Source organism: Borostomias antarcticus (genome assembly GCF_949987555.1).
Source record: "Borostomias antarcticus genome assembly, chromosome: 3".
In the NCBI taxonomy this organism is placed as follows: domain Eukaryota; kingdom Metazoa; phylum Chordata; class Actinopteri; order Stomiiformes; family Stomiidae; genus Borostomias; species Borostomias antarcticus.
Genome location: NC_140236.1, coordinates 27,522,827 through 27,543,765, shown reverse-complemented (window position 1 = coordinate 27,543,765; position 20,939 = coordinate 27,522,827). Strand labels below are relative to the sequence as shown.

The 20,939-nt window shown below is 46.7% G+C and overlaps 3 protein-coding genes across 3 annotated transcripts in view; 1 reads left to right on the top strand and 2 right to left on the bottom strand.

The window, feature by feature from the left end:
• Positions 1-148: 148 nt before the first annotated feature.
• Positions 149-10,145, bottom strand: scyl3 (SCY1-like, kinase-like 3). Its single transcript, XM_084436336.1, has 14 exons — positions 9,951-10,145; positions 8,610-8,820; positions 8,142-8,327; positions 6,783-6,896; positions 6,618-6,674; positions 6,359-6,461; positions 5,041-5,152; positions 4,775-4,852; positions 4,354-4,493; positions 4,042-4,232; positions 3,646-3,817; positions 3,345-3,515; positions 2,399-3,171; positions 149-925 (listed from the first exon to the last, which is right to left on the bottom strand). Exons 2-14 carry the CDS (start codon positions 8,772-8,774, stop codon positions 869-871), a joined length of 2,319 nt encoding a protein of 772 aa, XP_084292462.1. The 5' UTR covers positions 8,775-8,820; positions 9,951-10,145; the 3' UTR covers positions 149-868.
• Positions 10,146-10,874: 729 nt separating this feature from the next.
• Positions 10,875-20,690, top strand: prg4b (proteoglycan 4b). The gene is made up of 15 exons (XM_084435807.1): positions 10,875-11,072; positions 11,180-11,269; positions 11,651-11,767; positions 12,027-12,149; positions 12,976-13,044; positions 13,157-13,234; positions 15,181-15,249; positions 15,410-15,742; positions 15,894-16,778; positions 17,331-17,417; positions 17,929-18,065; positions 18,429-18,585; positions 18,708-18,815; positions 19,377-19,505; positions 20,140-20,690. The coding sequence occupies exons 2-15, from the start codon at positions 11,203-11,205 to the stop codon at positions 20,253-20,255; spliced, it is 2,475 nt and encodes an 824-aa protein (XP_084291933.1). The 5' UTR covers positions 10,875-11,072; positions 11,180-11,202; the 3' UTR covers positions 20,256-20,690.
• The window catches only part of tprb (translocated promoter region b, nuclear basket protein), a gene marked incomplete at its 5' end in the record, with an annotated part of 33,726 nt that continues 33,081 nt past the window's right edge, over positions 20,295-20,939 (bottom strand). The window contains one exon of the mRNA XM_084435806.1: positions 20,295-20,824. Within this exon, the coding sequence (XP_084291932.1) occupies positions 20,775-20,824 (50 nt within the window). The 3' untranslated portion in view covers positions 20,295-20,774. The remainder of the gene's footprint in view (positions 20,825-20,939) is intronic.

The following is a 20,939-nucleotide window of genomic DNA, read 5'->3' as shown; positions in this document are numbered from 1 at the left end:
ATGTATCTGAGTGTGAAATACAGGCTAGTTCTCAGAAAGTCTAACTGGTCTCGTCAGACGGTAATGAAGTGTCTGGGTGTGCTAATAGGTTTGTGTGTCAGTCTGGACCCAGAGATGAAGAAACTGGGTTACTCAAAGAACCATAAAACCTTTTATTCCACCAGCAACCAGAAATATACAAATAAATTACATCTGTTTGAAATGTAAATCTACATTTCACATTCATTCAAAGTGCCAAGCCCACTAAAGTCCAACTATGCTCACAGAAGTCTCAGTGTCCTCTCAAAGGTCCTCAAAATCATAATGCCAGTTGTGAAATGTACAGTAGGCCTGTATGGCACAACAAAACTAGAGAAAACCTGATGACAAAAGTAGTAGAAATTCACTTAAGTCTACATTTTCCTATGAGATTTTGGCAAGGAAGGAACTATGAGAGAGCCTTCCGATTTCAGACTCTGCTCAAAACTGCAAAAGTTTGAAAAAGAGCTCTTTCAGGTAGAAAGCTTTCATCAACATGAGTCCTTTGCTAATGAGGATATAGATGCCAGGACCGTCACAGTAAGGGCACATCTCAATCATGAGGATATAGATGCCAGGACCGTCACAGTAAGGGCACATCTCAATCATGAGGATATAGATGCCAGGACCGTCACAGTAAGGGCACATCTCAATCAGAAAATCTTCGGTTTCACATCCCAACAGATTTTCCTAATCCCTACTACATGACTGTGTGGAATGATAATGACTGAACCCGATTGGCTGTTTGAGAAAACGGGTCCTGTTGAGTGGTGCATCCTGGGAACTGAATCGCTCCAGTGGCTGGCCTCAAACATGGCTGTATGAACTACCAGAGCCGGGTCAGAGCTGATCACCAGGAGTTCTCCCAGTTCAGCTCGTCCCCATCACCCCATCCTTCTGCTTCCGTCTGCGGGGAGGAACACAGAGATGAAAACAGGTCAGCATTAGGCTTGCAAATTTCAAGGAATTTCATTAATCGATAACTGTTAACCTTAACAAACGATAGTCGATTAATTGATAAGAATGTCCCGCGCTGGACTGCGCTTTGCTAGCTTCATTTTTTTGTCTTCTTCCGCTGTGCCGTTGAAATTTCCCGGCATCCCAGTTAACCTTTACTACATGGCGTGGCGCCCTCATGTGCAGTCAGACCTTAAATCATGATTACATTTCACGCAATTCCCGTTGATAACGTTCGTTCCCCCCAAAAAATTCAATTTAAAAAAGCAATTAATCGAGTCACCAAATCTTACTCGAGTAAATTCGTATCGGCAATTAATCGATAGTCGATTAACTATTAACATCCCTAGTCAGCATTGATCAGGAAGGTGTACAGCAGGCATTTGTATGGAGCCTCTGAGAATTGAGGGTATCTACGATAAGTTCCAAGGGTTCTGTTATCGGACCCACTGACTGACCCACTGACTGACCCCACTGACCGACCCACTGACCGACCCGCTGACCGACCCGCTGACCGACCCGCTGACCGACCCACTGACTGACCCACTGACTGACCCACTGACTGACCGACCCACTGACTGACCGAACCACTGACCGACCCACTGACTGACCGACCCACTGACTGATCCACTGACCGACCCACTGACTGACCCACTGACTGACCGACCCGCTGACTGACCGACCCACTGACTGACCGACCCACTGACTGACCCGCTGACCGAGCCGCTGACCGACCCACTGACTGACCCACTGACCGACCCACTGACTGACCCACTGACTGACCGACCCGCTGACCGACCCACTGATTGACCCACTGACTGACCCGCTGACCGACCCACTGACTGACCGACCCGCTGACCGACCCGCTGACTGACCCGCTGACCGACCCACTGACACCCACTGACTGACCGAACCACTGACACCCACTGACTGACTGACCCGCTGACCAACCCGCTGACCGACCCGCTGACTGACCCACTGACTGACCGACCGACCCTTCCTGCCTCGTCTACCCATCCGCCCCCTACTACTGCAGTGCAGTCCTCATAGTAGAACAAACAGTCAGCCAAACTGCAATACTTCGTCGTGGTGAGCGCAACAACGACAGTGGCAGCGGTAAAACAACATTAAATCCCGCAACCACAAGGGGCAGTAGAGCACTGATACAGGGGCAATAGAACCGCTACAGTGTAGTAGGCTACAGGGCTTCTCTGACAAGCTGGTTGCTAACGCCTATAATGTAGGCTATGTTTCTCAGTTTGACCGGTCTGAATTGCACACTGCTTTTTTGGATTAGCTACAGCAGAGACAGTAGCCTACATGAAATAGGTTGTTTACGCTAAGCTTTAAGGATGGGTGCATTGTAAGCATTAACATATCACTGCTCCACGTCTGAACCAGTGAATCCAAAACAAGCGCTCACCTCTGCTGTATCAGCAGCTGCGAACTTGCTGGTGAGCGTTAGTGTGTCTATAGAGGGGTCCATCTGCAGTCCGGCGTTGCCAAGGCTACGGTTCCCTAGCAGCAGCAGGGCCGCGGACGACAGTTTGATGTCCGGTTCCATGTCTGCAAAAAAGTCAGGCTCGGCGTCCCTCTCAGGTTTCTTCTTGGCCTCGATGGTAAACTCCTCCCCCAGGCCCCCCGCCCCGCCGTCCCTGTGTGCGGCCAGCGGCTTGGGCTTGGCGTCCGGGGGCCGGGCGCCGCCGACACCCTCCTCCTCCTCCTGGTCCCACCCGTTCTCCCAGGAGGAGGCCTTCCTCTCCGCGGGGGGGCGGAGGAGGAGGAGGGAGCTCAGTTTGAGGGGTTGGGAGGACGCCACCGGGGGTTCCGACGCTGCGCTGGCGCCCTCTGTGGGCGGGCGGAGAATGACGGGGTCGGGTGGTAGGGGCCCGGTGGGGGAGTGGTCAGAGGGGGGCTCCGTGTCCTCGAAGTCGTCCCAGGGCTCCTGCTCTTCCTCCGGGATCTGGGGCGGGAGGGCCAGTCTGGGGTCGGAGGGCACTGGTCTCTCCTGGGCCTGTATGTGGATCTGGACCGGCTGCTCTCTCTCCCGGCCGTCCCTCTCGCCCTCCTCGGTGTCGCTCCAGTCTGGCCAGTCCTCCCCCTGACCCCCTGACCTCTCCGGCTGCTCTGGCCTGGACGTCTCTTTCTTGTTTTGGCTGAAGCCGTTCAGAGGTAGAGACATCTCCCGATTCATAGCTGAAATAAGAATGTAAAGACGCTATTCATATGCAATAAATGCGACTCACTTAAATGCTATTGGCCGGGTTTCCCGAAACCTTCTTAGCGCTAAGAAGCTCTTTGAGTCTTCTTAAGGCTCCCAAAACAAGCAAACGGCCATTATGAATTAGAACAGGTGTGAGGTCGCTTACTAGATTTGGGTGCCAGTGGGTATCGCTCTGGGGTCTCCCTAGCCTCCTGTAGACTGTCCATGCCCCCCAGGACCAGCCCCTCTCCCCCTGAGGGTTTGGGGAACAGGCTCAGCACCTTCGAGGGCTGGGCCATCTGGGGGTGGGACCCCCCCACGATATGGACAGGGGAGGCTGAGGAGGAAAGAGAGGAGGGGGCAAGGAAAGGAAACATCGGTTAGGGCACGGGGGGGAAAAAAGCTAAGGAGAAGCCTGATCTCATCCAGGGCAGAATCTTTTCACGGTCTGTCTCTGTGCTTCTTACTCTCTGGGGTGACGTCTGTCGACTTGGTGAAGTTGGGCGAGGTGCGTTTGAACACCTTGGTCCTGACTCCGCCCACCACCACCTGCGCCCCGAGCAACGGCACCAGCACGGCCAGGCTCTGCAGCGTCATGGCGACGAGGGCGTCGTTCGTGTCCCTCATCCCCAGCAAAACCTGCCGTGGAAAAGAGAGGAGGAAAGGATGGTTTCCGAGGTAAACGCGAGGGAATAACTAGTTCAGGCAAAGACAAATACTTGAAAGAAAAATGAATAGAAAGGATAAGGTTTAATCATGAAGTGGGCTTAATTTGTGTCCATGGGACATTGCTGCACACTTGCTATTATTCCATCACTCCCCCTTATTAGGAGCAGAGTAGAAGCTATTAGGTAGCTTAGAACCTGAGGTAGGAGTTGGTTCTTGAGATCGTCGTGGGAGAAGAACTGTGCGTAGACGTGGATGTGAGACAGCAGCACGACGCGCACGTGTTCCTCGTTGACCTTGAAGAGCTTGAGGAGCTGCGGGACCACATGTTTACGGTAGAGGGACGCGGACAGGAGACACTCGTCACTCCCTCCTCCACCTGGGGACTCTGTCCCACCCAGCAGAGGGGACGGAGGAGACAGACACACGCAGGGAATTAGGATGTTTATTATCCAGAGTGCCAGACGTTAACAAAACAAATACTGGTGCTCTGTATGATGCCTTAGTACCCTTCTTTGGCTTCAGGAGGTGAGGCAGGAAGCTCCTGACGGCCGTGGGTTCAGCGAACACCAGGGGGTTGAGGAGTCTGGGGACCAGGCGCGCCGCTAGCAGCTCCTCTGGGAGAGTCTGGACCCGGTCCAGCAGAAACCTGCCCACGCCCAGGCGTGAGGGGAACGCACGCACGCACACGCACACACGCGCACACACACACACACACGCGCACACACGCGCACACACACACACACACACACATACACACAGACACATACACACAGACACACACAGACAGACACACACAGACAGACAGACACACACACACAGACACACTTCTGTAAACTTTGCGGTCCCAGATTAACGTTACACAGGAAAACAAAAACTGTACAACACACTTTAAACAGTTTCCATTTTCTGGAGATTTAAAAGGCTTACTTGAAGAATTCATTCTTCTCTTCCTCTGTTTTCAGGGTCAGGCTCTTCAGAAAATTCATAACCTCAAGAAAGTCATTCCTGTCGATGTGAAAGTTGGGTCTTATCAAACTGCCATTAGGAAATAGTGACATCCCCAAATTACAAAATCCCCATTGTCCACTTCCTGAGTGAATCGGATATTGAGAAACATCCGACAAATGTCTCAAACTCTCAACCCTAATGTTTCATTTACTGCAAAGGGACAAGAGAGGCGTAACACAACCGACCTGAAGAAGTCATGAGTCAGCAGCGAGCTGAGAAAAGGCCGAGACGAGGGGTCAGAGTTCAGCAGGCCAACACGCAGGGTCCCCTTCAGACTCTCTGAGAGCTCAGCAGAGACTGTGACAGAGAGAGGAGGAGAGGGAGAGAACGAGAGAGGAGAGGGAGAGAGGAGGAGAGGGAGAGAAAGAGAGGAGGAGAGGGAGAGAGGAGGAGAGGGAGAGAACGAGAGAGGAGGAGAGGGAGAGAGGAGAGGGAGTGAAAGAGAGGAGGAGAGGGAGAGAAAGAGAGAGGAGAGGGAGAGAAAGAGAGAGGAGGAGAGGGAGGGAAAGAGAGAGGAGGAGAGGGAGAGAGGAGAGGGAGAGAACGAGAGAGGAGGAGAGGGAGAGAACGAGAGAGGAGGAGAGGGAGAGAGGAGGAGAGGGAGAGAAAGAGAGAGGAGGAGAGGGAGAGAAAGAGAGAGGAGAGGGAGAGAAAGAGAGAGGAGGAGAGGGAGGGAAAGAGAGAGGAGGAGAGGGAGAGAGGAGGAGAGGGAGAGAACGAGAGAGGAGGAGAGGGAGAGAACGAGAGAGGAGGAGAGGGAGAGAAAGAGAGGAGAGGGAGGGAGAGAAAGAGGGAGGAGGAGAGGGAGAGAACGAGGGAGGAGAGGGAGAGAACGAGAGAGGAGGAGAGGGAGAGAAAGAAGGAGGAGGAGAGGGAGAGAACGAGGGAGGAGGGAGAGAATGAGAGAGGAGGAGAGGGAGAGAACGAGGGAGGAGGGAGAGAACGAGGGAGGAGGAGAGGGAGAGAACGAGGGAGAGGTCAGATCTCAAAAAGTAAAGATGACACAGAGTCGTCCGTCACCAGATTCCTTTTCCACAAGAGACTAGTCCTGCTCTTCAACCTTCTCAACACAAGAGACTAGTCCTGCTCTTCAACCTTCTCAACACAAGAGACTAGTCCTGCTCTTCAACCTTCTCAACACAAGAGACTAGTCCTGCTCTTCAACCTTCTCAACACAAGAGACTAGTCCTGCTCTTCAACCTTCTCAACACAAGAGACTAGTCCTGCTCTTCAACCTTCTCAACACAAGAGACTAGTCCTGCTCTTCAACCTTCTCAACACAAGAGACTAGTCCTGCTCTTAAACCTTCTCAACACAAGAGACTAGTCCTGCTCTTCAACCTTCTCAACACAAGAGACTAGTCCTGCTCTTAAACCTTCTCAACAGCCAACCTCGTCCAACTCTTTTATTCATAGCGAGAATGAGAGGGGCCGACCGGATCCAGGCCTTGAAAGACGGCCGTACTGTAGCCATTCAGGAGTGGGATGAGAAAGACAGTCGTACCGTAGCCATTCAGGAGTGGGATCAGGGTCTCCACCATCATCCCAAAAGAGAAGCCGTCTCGAGAGTGGGCGTGTTTATCGGGCAGCGTTTTAAAGCCTTCGACCTATAGTCAACAGGAATATCAACAATCTCAATGTCAACATCAACATGGTAGTGAACTGGACATGGTAGTGAACTGGACATGGTAGTGAACTGGACATGGTAGTGAACTGGACATTGTGCAAAGCTCATCACTGCCTGTCACTAATGTTTGTCTCACCTGCTCCTCTGGAGGGACTGTGCTCGCCTCTCTCACATTCTGAATGCTGCTGAGAAACTGATAAGAAAAACAATAGAACATTACATGCCAGCTGTTTTTTCAGCTTTCACATTGTAGTATACAATTAAATAGCTAAACTCGATGGTTGAGCTGTCTGCTAGCGACCTCAGGGGTGGCCTCGGAGAACTTGCAGACGGTCTCCATCCCCCCCAGTTTCCAGTGGCCGTCCTCGCTGACGAACACGGACGACATGCACACGTTGTTGTGGCTTGACTTCCCCTGAGGGATGAGAGAGTGCAGAAGCTCGGATCACTGAAATGTGGGTCAAACTGCGACGCTGACAAAAGCTTGTTGAGTGAGGAGGAGCGCTGAATGGAAAAGTCTGCACCGGGAGGGGGGCGTGGACCGGAAAGTCTACACACCCCTTTCACCTTCTCCACGTTTTATTATGTTACAGACTTATTCTACAATAGATTGAGTTCATTTTTTGTCACAGAATTCTACACAAAATGGCCCATAATGACAAAGTGAAAACAAGTTATTAGACATTTATGCTAATTTATTAAACATCAAGATGTAAACAATCATGTGTACACAAGTGTGCACACCCTTTGATATGACACCCAAAAGTGAGCTGAGGTGCATTTTGTTTCCACCGATACTGTTTGAGATGTTTCTACAATTTAATTGGAGTCGATCTGTGGTAAATTCAATTGACTGGACATGATTGTGGATTGCTAACACCTGCCTATATAAGGGCCCACAGTTAACAGTGCATGTCAGAGCAAACTCCAAGCCTTGGGGTCAAAGAACTGACAAATTATCTGCAGACCTCAGAAACAGGATTGTGTCAAGGCATAGATCTGAAGAAGAGTACAGAACCATTTCTGGTTCACAAAGAGCACAGTGGCCACCATCATTCATAAATGGAAGAACTGAGCAATTGGGGAAGACGGGTTTTGGCCAGGGAGGAGAGCAGGAACCCGAGGGTCACTGACAGCGTATCCTTGTTGAGACTGGAGAAACTTCCAGAAGATCAACCATCCAGGCAGCACTCCACCAATCAGGCCTTTATGGTTGAGTGGCCAGACGGAAGCCACTCCTTAGTAAAAGGCACATGACAGCCAGCTTAGAGTTTGCCAAAAGACACCTAGAGGACTCTCAAACCATGACAATCAAGATTATCTGGTCTGATGAAACCAAAATGGAACTTTGAGCCTGAATACCAAGCAACGTATCAAAACATGGAAACGTGAAGGGGTGTGCAGACTTTCCAGCTGGACTGTACACCACCAGTCTAGGGGCGTGTCTGTCTGTCTGTCTGCGCGCGTGTGTGTGTGTGTGTGTGTGCTCCAATCGTCCACCCTATATCTCATAGTGTACCTACTGTGTGTGTGTGTGTGTGCTCCAATCCTCCACCCTATCTCTCATCGAGTGTGTACCTACAGTGTGTGTGTGCTCCAATCCTCCACCCTATCTCTCATAGAGTGTGTACCTACAGTGTGTGTGTGTGTGTGCTCTCACCCTCTCGTGCAGGAACACCAGCGCCTGCAGGAGGTCATAGAGGCCGGCGCAGACCTCCTCGGGGGAGAGGCTGTCCAGCCGCAGCTCCAGGGGCAGCACCCGCTCCGTCACCAGGTGGATGCCCCCATCCTGCACCGAGCACGACAGGAAGCGCAGCAGGCACGGGTGCCTCAGGGTCTTCAGGTGCTGCAAGACACGACGACGGGTGAGGGGGGGGCGAGGGCTCGCGTGTGATGTGATGTGATGAGATAGAGAGAGAGAGAGAGAGAGAGAGAGAGAGAGAAAGAGAGAGAGAGAGAGAGAGAGAGAGAGAGAGAGAGAGAGAGAGAGGAAGACATGCAGCAAAGGGTGTGGGACGGATTCGAACCTAGCCTTTACATGGTAAGCGCCCCAGCCCGTTGAGCAAAAATAAATAGCAGATGCCTCAAGCTACTCTGAACAACTTAACAACGCAACACTTTTCTTCACCTTGGCAGCTTTGTTGACTTTGTCTTCGTTGCCCTGCTTGTGAACGAACACGGAGGCCGGCTTGCCGTCCTGGAGCCGGGCGGAGTACATGGTCAGTCCCGAGGGCAGGGTCAGGAGCGCCTCCTCCAGAACACAGCCCCGCGCCGCGCTGCTCTCCGCCCCCATGGTGGCGCAGCCTATCCAGCCGAGGACCCCGGGGGCTGACGTCACACTACACAGGCATGACAGCGGACACCCATGGTAACCTCACGGTGAACACAGGCACACCAGCCTCCCATAGATAATCAGGGATTTTACACACACAATACCTTTGACCAGAAAATATATAGTGATCAAAGCATGCATAAGAAGAGTTCATGTTAGCCATTTAAACATGGATATTAACCAGTAGCTTGCTACTGTTAACTAGAAAGGGTAGCTACATTTCTGAAGACGTAGCCGAAGTGTGTGTGCTTGCTGAAAGCAGACAAATAGCCTATGTAGTTAGATCGCTTAAATGGTAGTAAAGTGAAGTGCATCTCCTCTCTAAAACAAGTACTAATATAGATACTATAAGAGGATAATCTAGTGCTGAAGGCAAAGTGCAAGAATAGCAATCTAAAAGTTTGAAATTCTAAAAATTAATCTGGAATATTAAAAACAGAGAAATATATTGTATTCACAGATGAAATGAGAGATAGAAAGAGGGGGGGGCATGTAGTGAGATGTTCAAGGACAAGAAACCAGCCAGGACATAGGCTACTGCTACTCGTGAGCTGCCAAAATATAGCTAGAACTCAGCTCAACAATGCCCAGTCTGGGAGGTTGAGGAAATTGAATGACAGACATCAATCAGCAACAAACATCTGCATTTAATTCTTAACATTAGCTGCTACCTATGCAGTTAGCGAATGGTAGCTAGCGTAGCTAATTTGATTCAGTTAGCTGGAATGTCAATGTGGCGGAAACGAAACTGCTAGCTAGCTAACGTTAGCTACAAAAGTGTTCAGACTTGTATTTTAGGGCTATGTATTCCAGCGCCTTCGCGTTAGGAATATGGTCTCTCTCTCTCTTACATAACGTCGTTAGCTAGGTTACTAGCCAGCCTAACGACGTGATCACCTGATTAGACAGCTAGCCAACTAGCATATTATCTGATATGCGATTCCTCGCAGCCACCTTGTCGTAGGGCTATCGCAGGCAATCTACTGCTAGCAGTTTAGCTTAGTTAGCAGGTGGATAGTTAGTGCTACTGGTCAAGCTTGACATTGTACATATGCATTGAGTGTGTTTTTACGTTATCTAGTCAATATCTGCCTAAAGTATCGTTAGCTTAGCTAAGCTAGCTATGTGTTAGCTCACCTGGCTGTGTAGGGTTGGTGACTCGAGTGGCACTTCTATTGATTGCTAGCTGGCCAAGCTAGATAGCTAGCCTTGCTAAAATTGCCCATCGCATTGGCTGTCAGTACGAAAGGCAGTTATCATATCAGTAAATAGACCGCCTGATATTCCAATTAAAGAGTTTACTATTCACCTACTTTGCGGCGAGATGTTACTGCTAACGTGGAGCCAAGAAATTACTTCCTGTATGCTGTAACTGTAAACACCCGGCTCTTCCTGTCAAATGCGGATTAAACCATTAATGCCAAATAGGAGTGGATGAGCTGTCACAAACAAGCCCTTTCTATGTGATCTATGAGCAAATAAAAATGAGCTAAAACAAAAAAATCTCTCTGTATTTAAATATGTTTTCAGTGAGTCTTGTACGCGTAGATCTGCCGAATTAGACGGTAGATATGGTTATAAAAATTACTACCGGCACACCTCTGGGGAAGATATTGGTCTATGCCATAGTGGTGCGAGGTGACTTCGGAGGCAGTGGCCCAGATCAACATCCCCGTGTGATTCATACACGTTTTTTAATTGAAGCTGAACATAGCCTTAAGCCAATAGAGAATATGCATATTTTTACAAACATATTCTTACAATGCATATTGTATACAAAATGACGACATGGGCCTACGATATCTGGGTCAGACGACATCCCATGGTCGCAACCAGGGTGTGTGACCGAGGGTAGGCCTACATCATCATCAATAGCAATTATCTAATGAAGAGACTTTACTTGGCCCCGTGCAGTCAACCAAAGCCCCAATGAAATAATGAAAACAGCGAGTAGGGCCTGCTAATGCTCCCTCAAACTAATACAGAGAGAGAGAGAGAGAGAGAGAATGTTCTTATAAAGTCTCTTATGTCATCTGGCGCAGCTATATAGACAGCAGTCCTCGCTAAAACACGTGCGTGGGAGAAAGTTCAGTCTAGCGTTGCCTCCCAAAGCTGCGTAGGAGGACGTCTGTATCACTTGCTGGGTGGGTTCGTCCAATTAACGGGAATATTTCTGAAAGCAAATACACACTCCTTATAAAAGCAAACACTTACTCAACATACTGTAGAAGGATTCGGACACGCATTCGCTCTCTCAAGGTAAAGTGAGTTCCTAGCCTAATGATACTGTGTCAGTTCAATATTTGCTTATTCATTTATATACTGTTCGTAGATTTTTTTATTATTATTGCTTGCCTTTTGTTCAGGTTTAAAGAGGAGCGTGTTGAAAATGATTCTTTCGGTGCTTTCTGCATTTCTTGTACTGGCATGTGTCATCCCATTCAGTGCTGCTCAATGTGAGTATGATCTTAAATACATACTGTAATATACTTCAATTAATGTGTTTTGCTAACTGGTGTGCATCAATTGTTTTTCATATTAGAGTAGACCAGAGACTCGTGGTTGTAGTAATTATGTAAACGTTATTCATAAATTGTTTTCCAGGAATGTATCAGAGTCTGTAGCTGTTTGTCCCCACTCATCTATTGACCAAGTCACAAATTATTAACTAGGTTGAAAGTCTATTCTGATACAATTATTTCGGAAACTCTTGAGGCCAAAATCCAATCTATAGTGACATATACATAACTGTAGAAAATGTCATTTATATTGTTTTCACTGGTTGCTTGGGAGTGGCGTTTTCTAACTACATCCACACTTTGTTCTCCCCTTGGTAGTAAGTTGCAGAGGAAGATGTGGTGAGGAATACTACAGAGGCTACCTGTGCAACTGTGACTATGAATGCCTGGTTCATGATGAGTGCTGTAAGGACTACGAATCCCAGTGCACTACCAGTAAGGCCCTTGTAATGTATATTGTCCTGTTCTTCTTCAATCAGTCTATTGATGTGGACACTGAAAATATATTTTTCATACATTTCCCTTTAATGGGAAGAGCAGGCGTACAGAGAACACATATGACTGTGGAGCTGATGTTTGTATTCTTGTCTGACAGGAGACTCATGATGTTTGTATTCTTGTGTGACAGGAGACTCACGATGTTTGTATTCTTGTGTGACAGGGGAGTCATGATGTTTGTATTCTTGTGTGACAGGAGACTCCTGTAAAGGGCGTTGTGGAGAGGTGTTCAAGAGAGGCAGACTGTGTAGCTGTGATGTTGACTGTCGGCGCTATAACCAGTGCTGCCCAGACTACACGAGCAGCTGCGATGCTGAAGGCAAGCGTTGGAAAACACATTCTTTCTGCATGTTTTTGTGAAATACATATTTTGCATTTTAAAGGTGATATAGATAACATTTTTAGATAACATTTTTATGTAGACCAATCATTATATATATATATATATATATATATGTATATGTATATATATATATCTACTGTATATATATATATATATATATATATATATATATATATATATATATATATATATACAGTAAATGCCGCTGCCTCCAGCCAGATCCGAGTATAGCAACATCAACAGGAGTGGCATATTGGGCCGCCGCTCCCTGAAAGTGGTTACTTTAATCTCGATGCAAGGGTTTGTCTCCCTACACCAACCCTGTCTGGGGTCAGAGTCACGGTCACGGGCTTGAGAGAGTCAGGTAGCTGGCTCACTCTTCCGGATCCCGTCTGGTGTTAGTCACGGTCACAGGCTTGAGGGAGTCAGGTAGCTGGCTCACTCTTCCGGATCGCCAACCGTGGGGTTGTGTGATGGACCCTCCACAATAAGGGACAATCAGACAGGTCAGGGACTGTAGCAGCTTATACTGCTACAGTTTTTTTTATTAATGATTAATCAACATAAAAATGTTATCTATAGCACCTTTAACTGTTCTATATTGCATTTTGAGGTACATAAATAAATAGCAATACAGTATGTTTGTTCTACTGCTTGGTATAAAGTTAGATTTGGTCTAGCATGCTAGCATGCTGGGTTTGTACTATGCATGTACATATTAAAGTTAAGAAACATGCATGCAGCAACCTGCATCAGTGAATCAGTTCATCTGACTGTTTTCTGTTTTGGTAACTTAACACAGAAACAACCAAAGGACCAGCCAGTACAACACCAGCGAATTGCAATAACGTAAACAATAACAAACCAACAGGTATATTTCATGAAGCAATAGCCCTGAGAGACAATAGACGTTTAGCTAGGTCATAGGAAAAGGTATTGTGCCAGAGTTGGCCATCTAATTTTACATCTCAACTTACCAATAGAGCCTGCTAAGAGCCAACCAGCAGAGCAGCCGAAGGTGACTCCTCCCACCCTCACGGAGTACGAGGAAGTGAACCAAGGTCAGTACCTTCAGAGCCCATGGGTTTTTAGAAACTATCTAGTAATTTGAATTTTATTTGAATTTATTTATTGAGGATAGCCCCTTGAGATGTATCATCTCATTTTCGAGGGGGTCCTATAACACAAATACAAACATTAAACAATTAATTACAGAATACATAAAACAACACAAATACACACGCACACTTAGCTCAACAACTCCAACCCACCCACACAGCCCAGTTACATCTTAACCACCACAACACACACCCGGCCCACGGAGCACAGAAGTGAGCCAGTAAGGTATGGATGGCAACAAGGCCACTCTCCACATCCGAAGACCACACGTAAATATTCAGGGGAAAGAACTACAATGACCAGAACAATAAAGTATTAATAACAGTCATGAAAATAATAACATAAAAATAATCAAATTAAGTACACAATAAACAGACACAGGAATTAAAAACATGAACAAGTTGATTTAAGCTGAGAAAGTAAAGATGATTTAAAGCGATGGTATGAAGTAATGGACCTAAGAGAGGGGGGAAGGTTATTCCAATCAGTAGGGGCTTTATATGCAAATTACCTACGACCTACTTCTTTAAAGATTCTAGGGACATAGAAACAGGGATGTTGCAAATGCCTCAAAGGGTAGGAGGATCTAGATGGAACTAAGTACTCTTTCAAATATGGAGGATAATTAAAATGAATACATTTGAAAATAGATTGATACCAATGAAATTGTCTTCTAGCTTTAAGCGGCATCCAGTTAAGTGAGTCGTACATGAGACAGTGGTGTGTTCTATAGGGGCATCTAAGGACAAAGTGTGCTAATAGTTTCCATTCATCACAAGTACTCACAAAACTCAATATATTCTAGATGTATATTTTGGATTTTAAATGCTCTTACAGGTAGATAAATGCATAGCATAATTAGATATGGAATAGCACACTGACATGCTGACTCTGTACTGTGCCTGTAGATATGGATATGTATCAGTTCATCTAATCATTTTATATTTTGGCAATACAGGCTACAGGATATTACAGTAACTACTACAGAAACAACCAAAGGACCAGCCTGTACAACACCACAAAGACTAGTTCATGTAATAATGTGAACAGTAACAAACCAACCAATATATTTCATGAAGCAATAGCCCTGAGAGACAATAGATGTTTAGCTAGGTCATAGGAAAAAGTGTTGTGTTTGAGGCTACCCATCTAATTTAAAATTATCTTAACTCACCAATAGTGGTTTTACATACTAGAGATGTAGTTTTCATTCATCACTGTTAATGTTACTCACAAAACTCAACATCATCAAGAACCTGAAGTCAAAGCCGTTTTGACAGAAAAGAATGGATTGATTTATTCTTACTCAGTAGACGGGGCTATTCAAAATCAGTAACGCACATTTCAGAAAAGTGTGACTTCCAGATGTTTTAAATTGGTTGTTTCTCTGTGACTGTAACTGTGACTTCAGCTGGGGGCAAGTTTCCCCTGCCAGGGCCAAGAGCTCTGTCCCAGCCCCACTGGCCAAGAGAAATAGATGTAAATAATGTAATTACTAGTGGACCGTATGGAGGAAGGCAACGGGCACAGATTCAAAGACAAGAGAGGAAAAGCATGGATGAGGCCAAGATGAATGAAGGGATGGGGAGGTGTTTTGTGGGGTCTCGTAACTCCAAGGTTGGTCCCGGACAGAAATAGGCGAGTGTTTTGGGGTTGAGACAATCTGGCATGCGTACCACTGCCCTCATGGAGCCCAACAGTGTATTATGATATTCCTTTCCGGAATATCATAGTCAGAGTCCCACGACTCAGAGTTTAAGGGATGAAACTGAAAACAGTATAATCTCAGATAAAGTTGTGTGATAACATACTGTATTGTCGAAGGCGCCCAGGACAAAATATAATTGGTAGAAATTACTGCATCAGTAGTGATACATTTTATTTTCAGATTTAACTGACAATGAACTCATTCCACTGGTCACCCCTGAGTCAGAATTCCCACAAGATCCGTACGATGGTGAGAAAGATATTTTTTCAATGTTTTTTTCTACATACAGTAAATGTAACACATCACAGGATAACAAGTAGATACGATTTTATCTATTAAGATAAAATTAAGATAAGATATGAATGAAGAGCGTATGAGATTCTGTCCCACTTTATCCCTCTTTCAACAGAAGTGATGGTCGAGACCTACCCAAACATCCCCACTGACACTGGGCTGGAGTACCCAGAGGCAACCCCTATCCCAGAAAGCACCAGTGGGTACGAACCCTTCCCTTCTGACCTGCCTGAACCGGTTTCCTCTGACCCCTCCTTGGCTCCGACTACCCCGCATACAGACAGCCAGGATGACCGGGAGAAGGAGGCTACTACAGAGGAGACCTACACACCCCTACCTGAGGACCAAGATGAGCCTTCAGGTCCCCTTGATGCCCTTCAAACACAGGCTGATACGAACCCGTCACCTGCTGCACCTGACAACATGGCTCCTCCCACTGACGAAGCAGGTATGTTTAGGAGATAACTGAGCCATGACCTCCCAAACCTAATTTTCATCATCATGTAAATGATTTTCGAAGTGTTCCATCTGTCTTGAGTCATACTCTTATCTCACAGTCTCACTGTCTCTGGTATAATTTTGTTTTTCCAAACTCCTAGATTCCAGTGGTCCCACTGGACAGCCCGATTCTACTAAGAAGCAGCCTGTGTCAGATACAACTCCCTCTGGATCCCTCCCATCTCAGCCCACCCCCGCAACCCCAGCTGCCCCGCAGCCCTCCGACCCGGCCTCCCCCAGCTCAGAGACCCAACCTGGGCCTTCCCCTACAGAGAACACCCCTAATCCTCAGCCTGAAGAACAGGGCGAACCACAGCCAGAGGCCCAGGATGTTGTTGAATCCCCTACTGATGGATCTGAAGGCTTACCCTCAAACCCAGAGAATCCAGACAACCTAGCCCCCGTTCAGGCCTCCACCCCGGCCTCCACCCCAGCCTCTACAGGCCCCACCAAAAGCTCATCAGTCTCAGATCCTTTCTCTACTCCTCCAGACAGCACCAGCGCCCCCCCAAACTCAACTTCCAGCCATGACCAGACCGGTGCTCAAGACGAGGCCCTGACAACCCCTCCTACCTCAGGCCATGTGGTCACGCTCACAGATACTGCAGCACAGGAAGAGGAAGCAGATGACGCAGCCCCAGACGAGACCACCACGGACCCCTTGAAGTTCAGCCCCGTCTCAAACAAACCAACTCCGGCCAAGTCCACCCCTTTCAAGACCACCACAAACAAGCCCACTGGAACCAGGCCCTCCGAGCCCACTACGACCACCTCAGAACCCAAACCCACTACGACCACCTCAGAACCCAAACCCACCACGCCCACCTCAGAACCCAAACCCAAACCCACCAAGCTCACTACGACCACCTCAGAACCCAAACCCAAACCCACTACAACCACCTCAGAACCCAAACCCAAACCCAACAAGCCCAGCACTGACATCGCACAGGCTCTGGGCACAGATAGCCCCCGAGACTACCAAGCAGGTAAGACAGACGTTCTCAATCTTCCTTTAGTAGCTAAGAAGCAAAGTTGTTTTTTATACCATATGAATGTTCCAGCCATCCCGACTGTTGATGTTAATGAATGGGCTTTGTGAACAGGATCCTCCCTCTTAAGCACCTATTGTATTTTTTATTCTTGCACTTTGTCTTCAGAATTAGATTATGTTTTTAGTCACTTGTTTAGAAAGGAGATGCACTTGTGAGTTCTGGTGAGTAGTAGTACACTGACATCTTACGTTACTGTAAATGCAATTATTGTATGTCGCTTTGGATAAAAGCGTCAGCTAAATGACACAATGTAATGTAATTACTTTTTATTTGATGGAAAGAACTTCCTTCAAAATGAGCCTGCAGTATTAACTGTCAGAGGTGTCCGCTTGCCCACACCCAAACAAGTTGAGCGATTCATTCGATTTTTGATTTGGAAAAAGTACTCGGCTCCTTCAGACGACTTTACATGGAAAATCAGCCCAGTAAAAAGCCTTAACCAGTGAACACCCAGCCTCCATCTTTGTGTTTTCCATGTGCTTCTAGATGACAACAACGACACCAACCTCTGTAGCGGCCGCCCTACGAGCGCAGTCACAACTCTGAGGAACGGCACAGTCATGGTTTTCCGAGGTCAGTGCCAGATGCCCGATGTTAGACTCAACCTTCCAGACCACAGCCTGGGCAACCAGCAGTGTTGAACATCACTGTTATTTGTTTTGAATAGTCTTTCTAGATCAAATCAAATCAAACTTTATTTGTTTTGCGCATTTCATACACAGAGGCAACACAATGTGCTTTACAGAGAGCAATGGGGGGGGGGGCATAGGTCCCACCCCTACATATTCCAGAGGGAAGCAAAAAAAACAGTTTCACCCGGGGGCCAGAAAAGTGAGCTGTAAAAATTCTCAACAAGACGATTGAGCAAGCTCCTGGAAAATGTTTGTCTATTGGCTAAGAACATATACAGAGCAGTAAACATGGGCTAGATACTTCATAAGAGAGACATGACTAACAGAATAAATAATACACAATGTTGTAGTATCACCAAACAAAATATTTTGCTCTGTCAAAGGAAAAAACAACGATAATAGAGCATAAGCATAATGGAGATGGTTAATAACAGTAGTGTTGTTTTCTGTAGGTCACTACTTCTGGATGCTGGACAGCAGCAGAACCCCGGGGCCTCCTCGTGGGATCTCCGAGGTGTGGGGCGTACCCTCTCCCATCGACACCGTCTTCACCCGCTGCAACTGCCAGGGAAAGACCTACATCCTCAAGGTAGGATGGTAGCAAGGTAGTATGGATCCCAAGCTGTGGAATGCTCTTCCACTGGACTTAAGAACTGTGGTCTCTGTTGATACCTTCAAAAGGCAGCTAAAGACTCACCTGCTCAGACAGGCTTTTGCCTAGCTCTATGTTTATATGTCATCTGTTTGTTTTGTTGTTGTTGAATTTTTATTGCTTTTATTATGTTGTAAAACACTTTGTGACCCTGGCCTGTGAAAGGTGCTACAGAAATAAACTTTACTATAGAATACAATTTACTTACTAGGTATACTCACCTGTTCTAACACACTTACACGCAGGTTGTTGGCCTGAGTCCTGAACTGAACTGTCACGCGTCTCCCATCTCTTCCACAGGGACCTCAGTACTGGAGGTTTGAGAATGGCGTAGTGGACACAGGATACCCTAAACCCATCAGTACAGGCTTTGACGGGCTGAGAGGTCAGGTCACAGCTGCCCTGTCTGTGCCCGAATACCGCAGGAGACAAGAGGCGGTCTACTTCTTCAAGAGAGGTAGGAAGTTTGGACACAAATCCCACTAAGCTTTTGAATCTGGTCGGGACTCAAGCCGTGACGTCTTGTTTTTAGGCTTCGTTGAGGTGCTGATATCTTTGCCCTCTGATTGGCTCTCCCAGGGGGGGTGGTCCAGAAGTATTCCTACAAGCAAGGCACCAGTCCAACATGTGGCAGGAAGGTCCACTATGCTGTGTACACCACACGCAGCCGGACTGTCAGACAAGCCGGTAAGCAGTTTTGACCTCTGACCTCTGTGAACATTTTGTTAGCCTGAGGTGATAATTCAAACCTGAGAAACCTGTCTGGTTTTATTTGAGTGAAGCCACATTTTGTCCCCTACCTTGTGTAAAAAAAATAAAATAAAAAATAAAAAAAAGTCAGAGATGTGCTTCAGTGGGTGGGAGAGATGAGAAAAAGATAGGGAGAGAGATGAGAAAAAGAGAGGGAGAGAGACAAGAAAAAGATATGGAGAGAGCTGAGAAAAGGAGAGGAGAGAGAAAGAGAGAGAGAGCAAGCAAGGTCACTGTCTGTTTGCGTCAGATACAGAGAACAATTATTAACATTTGTTAAAATGAACTACCGGTAATACCAGAGATTGTGTGGGTGTAAGTTAAGCAATGATCTTCATCTCCTTATGAATCAAAGTCAACAAACAGGCATAATACCACACAAACCCATAACACAAAACTGCATGATTCTACTCGTACCAAGGCCAACTCAATGGCAGGTAAGCAACCAAGGTAATATAATTGAATCTCAATTATTTCTTTGTGCCTTTCTCCATCCAGAGTCTCCTCTAGGGCCGACCATCAACATCCGTATGACCTGGAAGGGGTTCCCCTCGACGGTGACCTCTGCTGTGTCCATCCCCAACCGCAGGATGCTCGAGGGCTACAGCTACTACGTCTTCTCACGATGTAAGGGACGAATCCATCTGGTAGTAAACAGCCCCCAAACAGGCAACACAAGAGTGCAGCCCTGCTGTCCATCTCCAGGAAAACCCATTAGACTGCAGCCAGTCTGTCACCCTCCCTCCCTCCCGGTTTTCAAATCAATGGAACTTCTCCAACTAGATTTTTTTTTTTTTAAGTTGGTTTTCGGTAAAATCCCTGGACCTGTCTGTCTGCAGTAAGAAGTGTGTTGTTAACCTTTCTCACACAAACGTCATGTCTGACATGACATCTGACCAGAACCATGTGTCTAGGCAGTGGTTTGAGGGGGTGGGTGATCAGGTCGGGGTTGATTCATCCTCTGGCATAGTCAGGCAATGTCCAAGAGGATGTGTAAATGGAATCTCGATGTGTTGCGGTCTAGTCATTCTGTCACTAAAGAAACACAAACATGTCTGCTGCTCTTAAACCTCAGGACCTACTCTGACCAAGACTGCCGCCAAAGTTTTTCTCTCGTCTGAAAGGTTTTTAAATTGTTAGAAAATAACCCAACAATAGACTTTATACAGTTCTATGCCATACGGTTGATTGTCTAACCAGGAATGAAGTAAACCTGACGCGTTATCTCCATATTAACCTCTACTTTCCTTGTGTCTTTTAGCCAAATACTACAATGTCAAGATGGAGGATGAGCGTCCCGCCCTTGCAACACCCGTGAGCGCGTCCCCTCAGAAGAACTCGGCGAAGGACTTCTTTAACTGTCCAAAAGAAGTCTGACAACTGACTGGACATTTAAATAAATCACATTTACAATAGAACTTTCCAAAACTTTAATCATTATTTAAAAAAACAACACTTCAGCAAGGACTGTGCTTACAAACATTCCAACTAAAAAAAATAGGATTCCAAACAATTAAGGGAGACAATCTGGACTAGATTTGGATTAACACATCACTGGGATTTATGGTAATCACCGTCATAGAAATAAAATCCACAACACACGATGTAAGGGAACATGTACTCCATTATGTCCGAGTTGGAATACAGTTGTCATGAAAATGTTAATTGTTATAAAGTTTGAGGAGAAACTAGGTATTTTGAGAGAGCACAACGACCATGATAATGATTCGATTTCACACTGCAATGCAAGTTGACTAACATCTTAATATACACGTTCAAATGCTACACCAAGAAGGGCTGCTAGTCCATCCCTTCAACCCCCACTGACTTGACATGTCCATTCTATCACGTTTGCTTCTATGATAATTCCACAGACAGGAATGCTTGACTGGTTCTTTATCTGGCAAATCGTCTCCCGTGGACGCTTCCGGATAGCAGGGTCTGACCTGCAACCAAATGACAAGACATTAGACAAAGCTTGCTTTACATTTTCTACAGTGCCTGTAAAGAGATATTAATGCATCAAATAATCAATTTAACACACAAAAAAAATCTGTATTT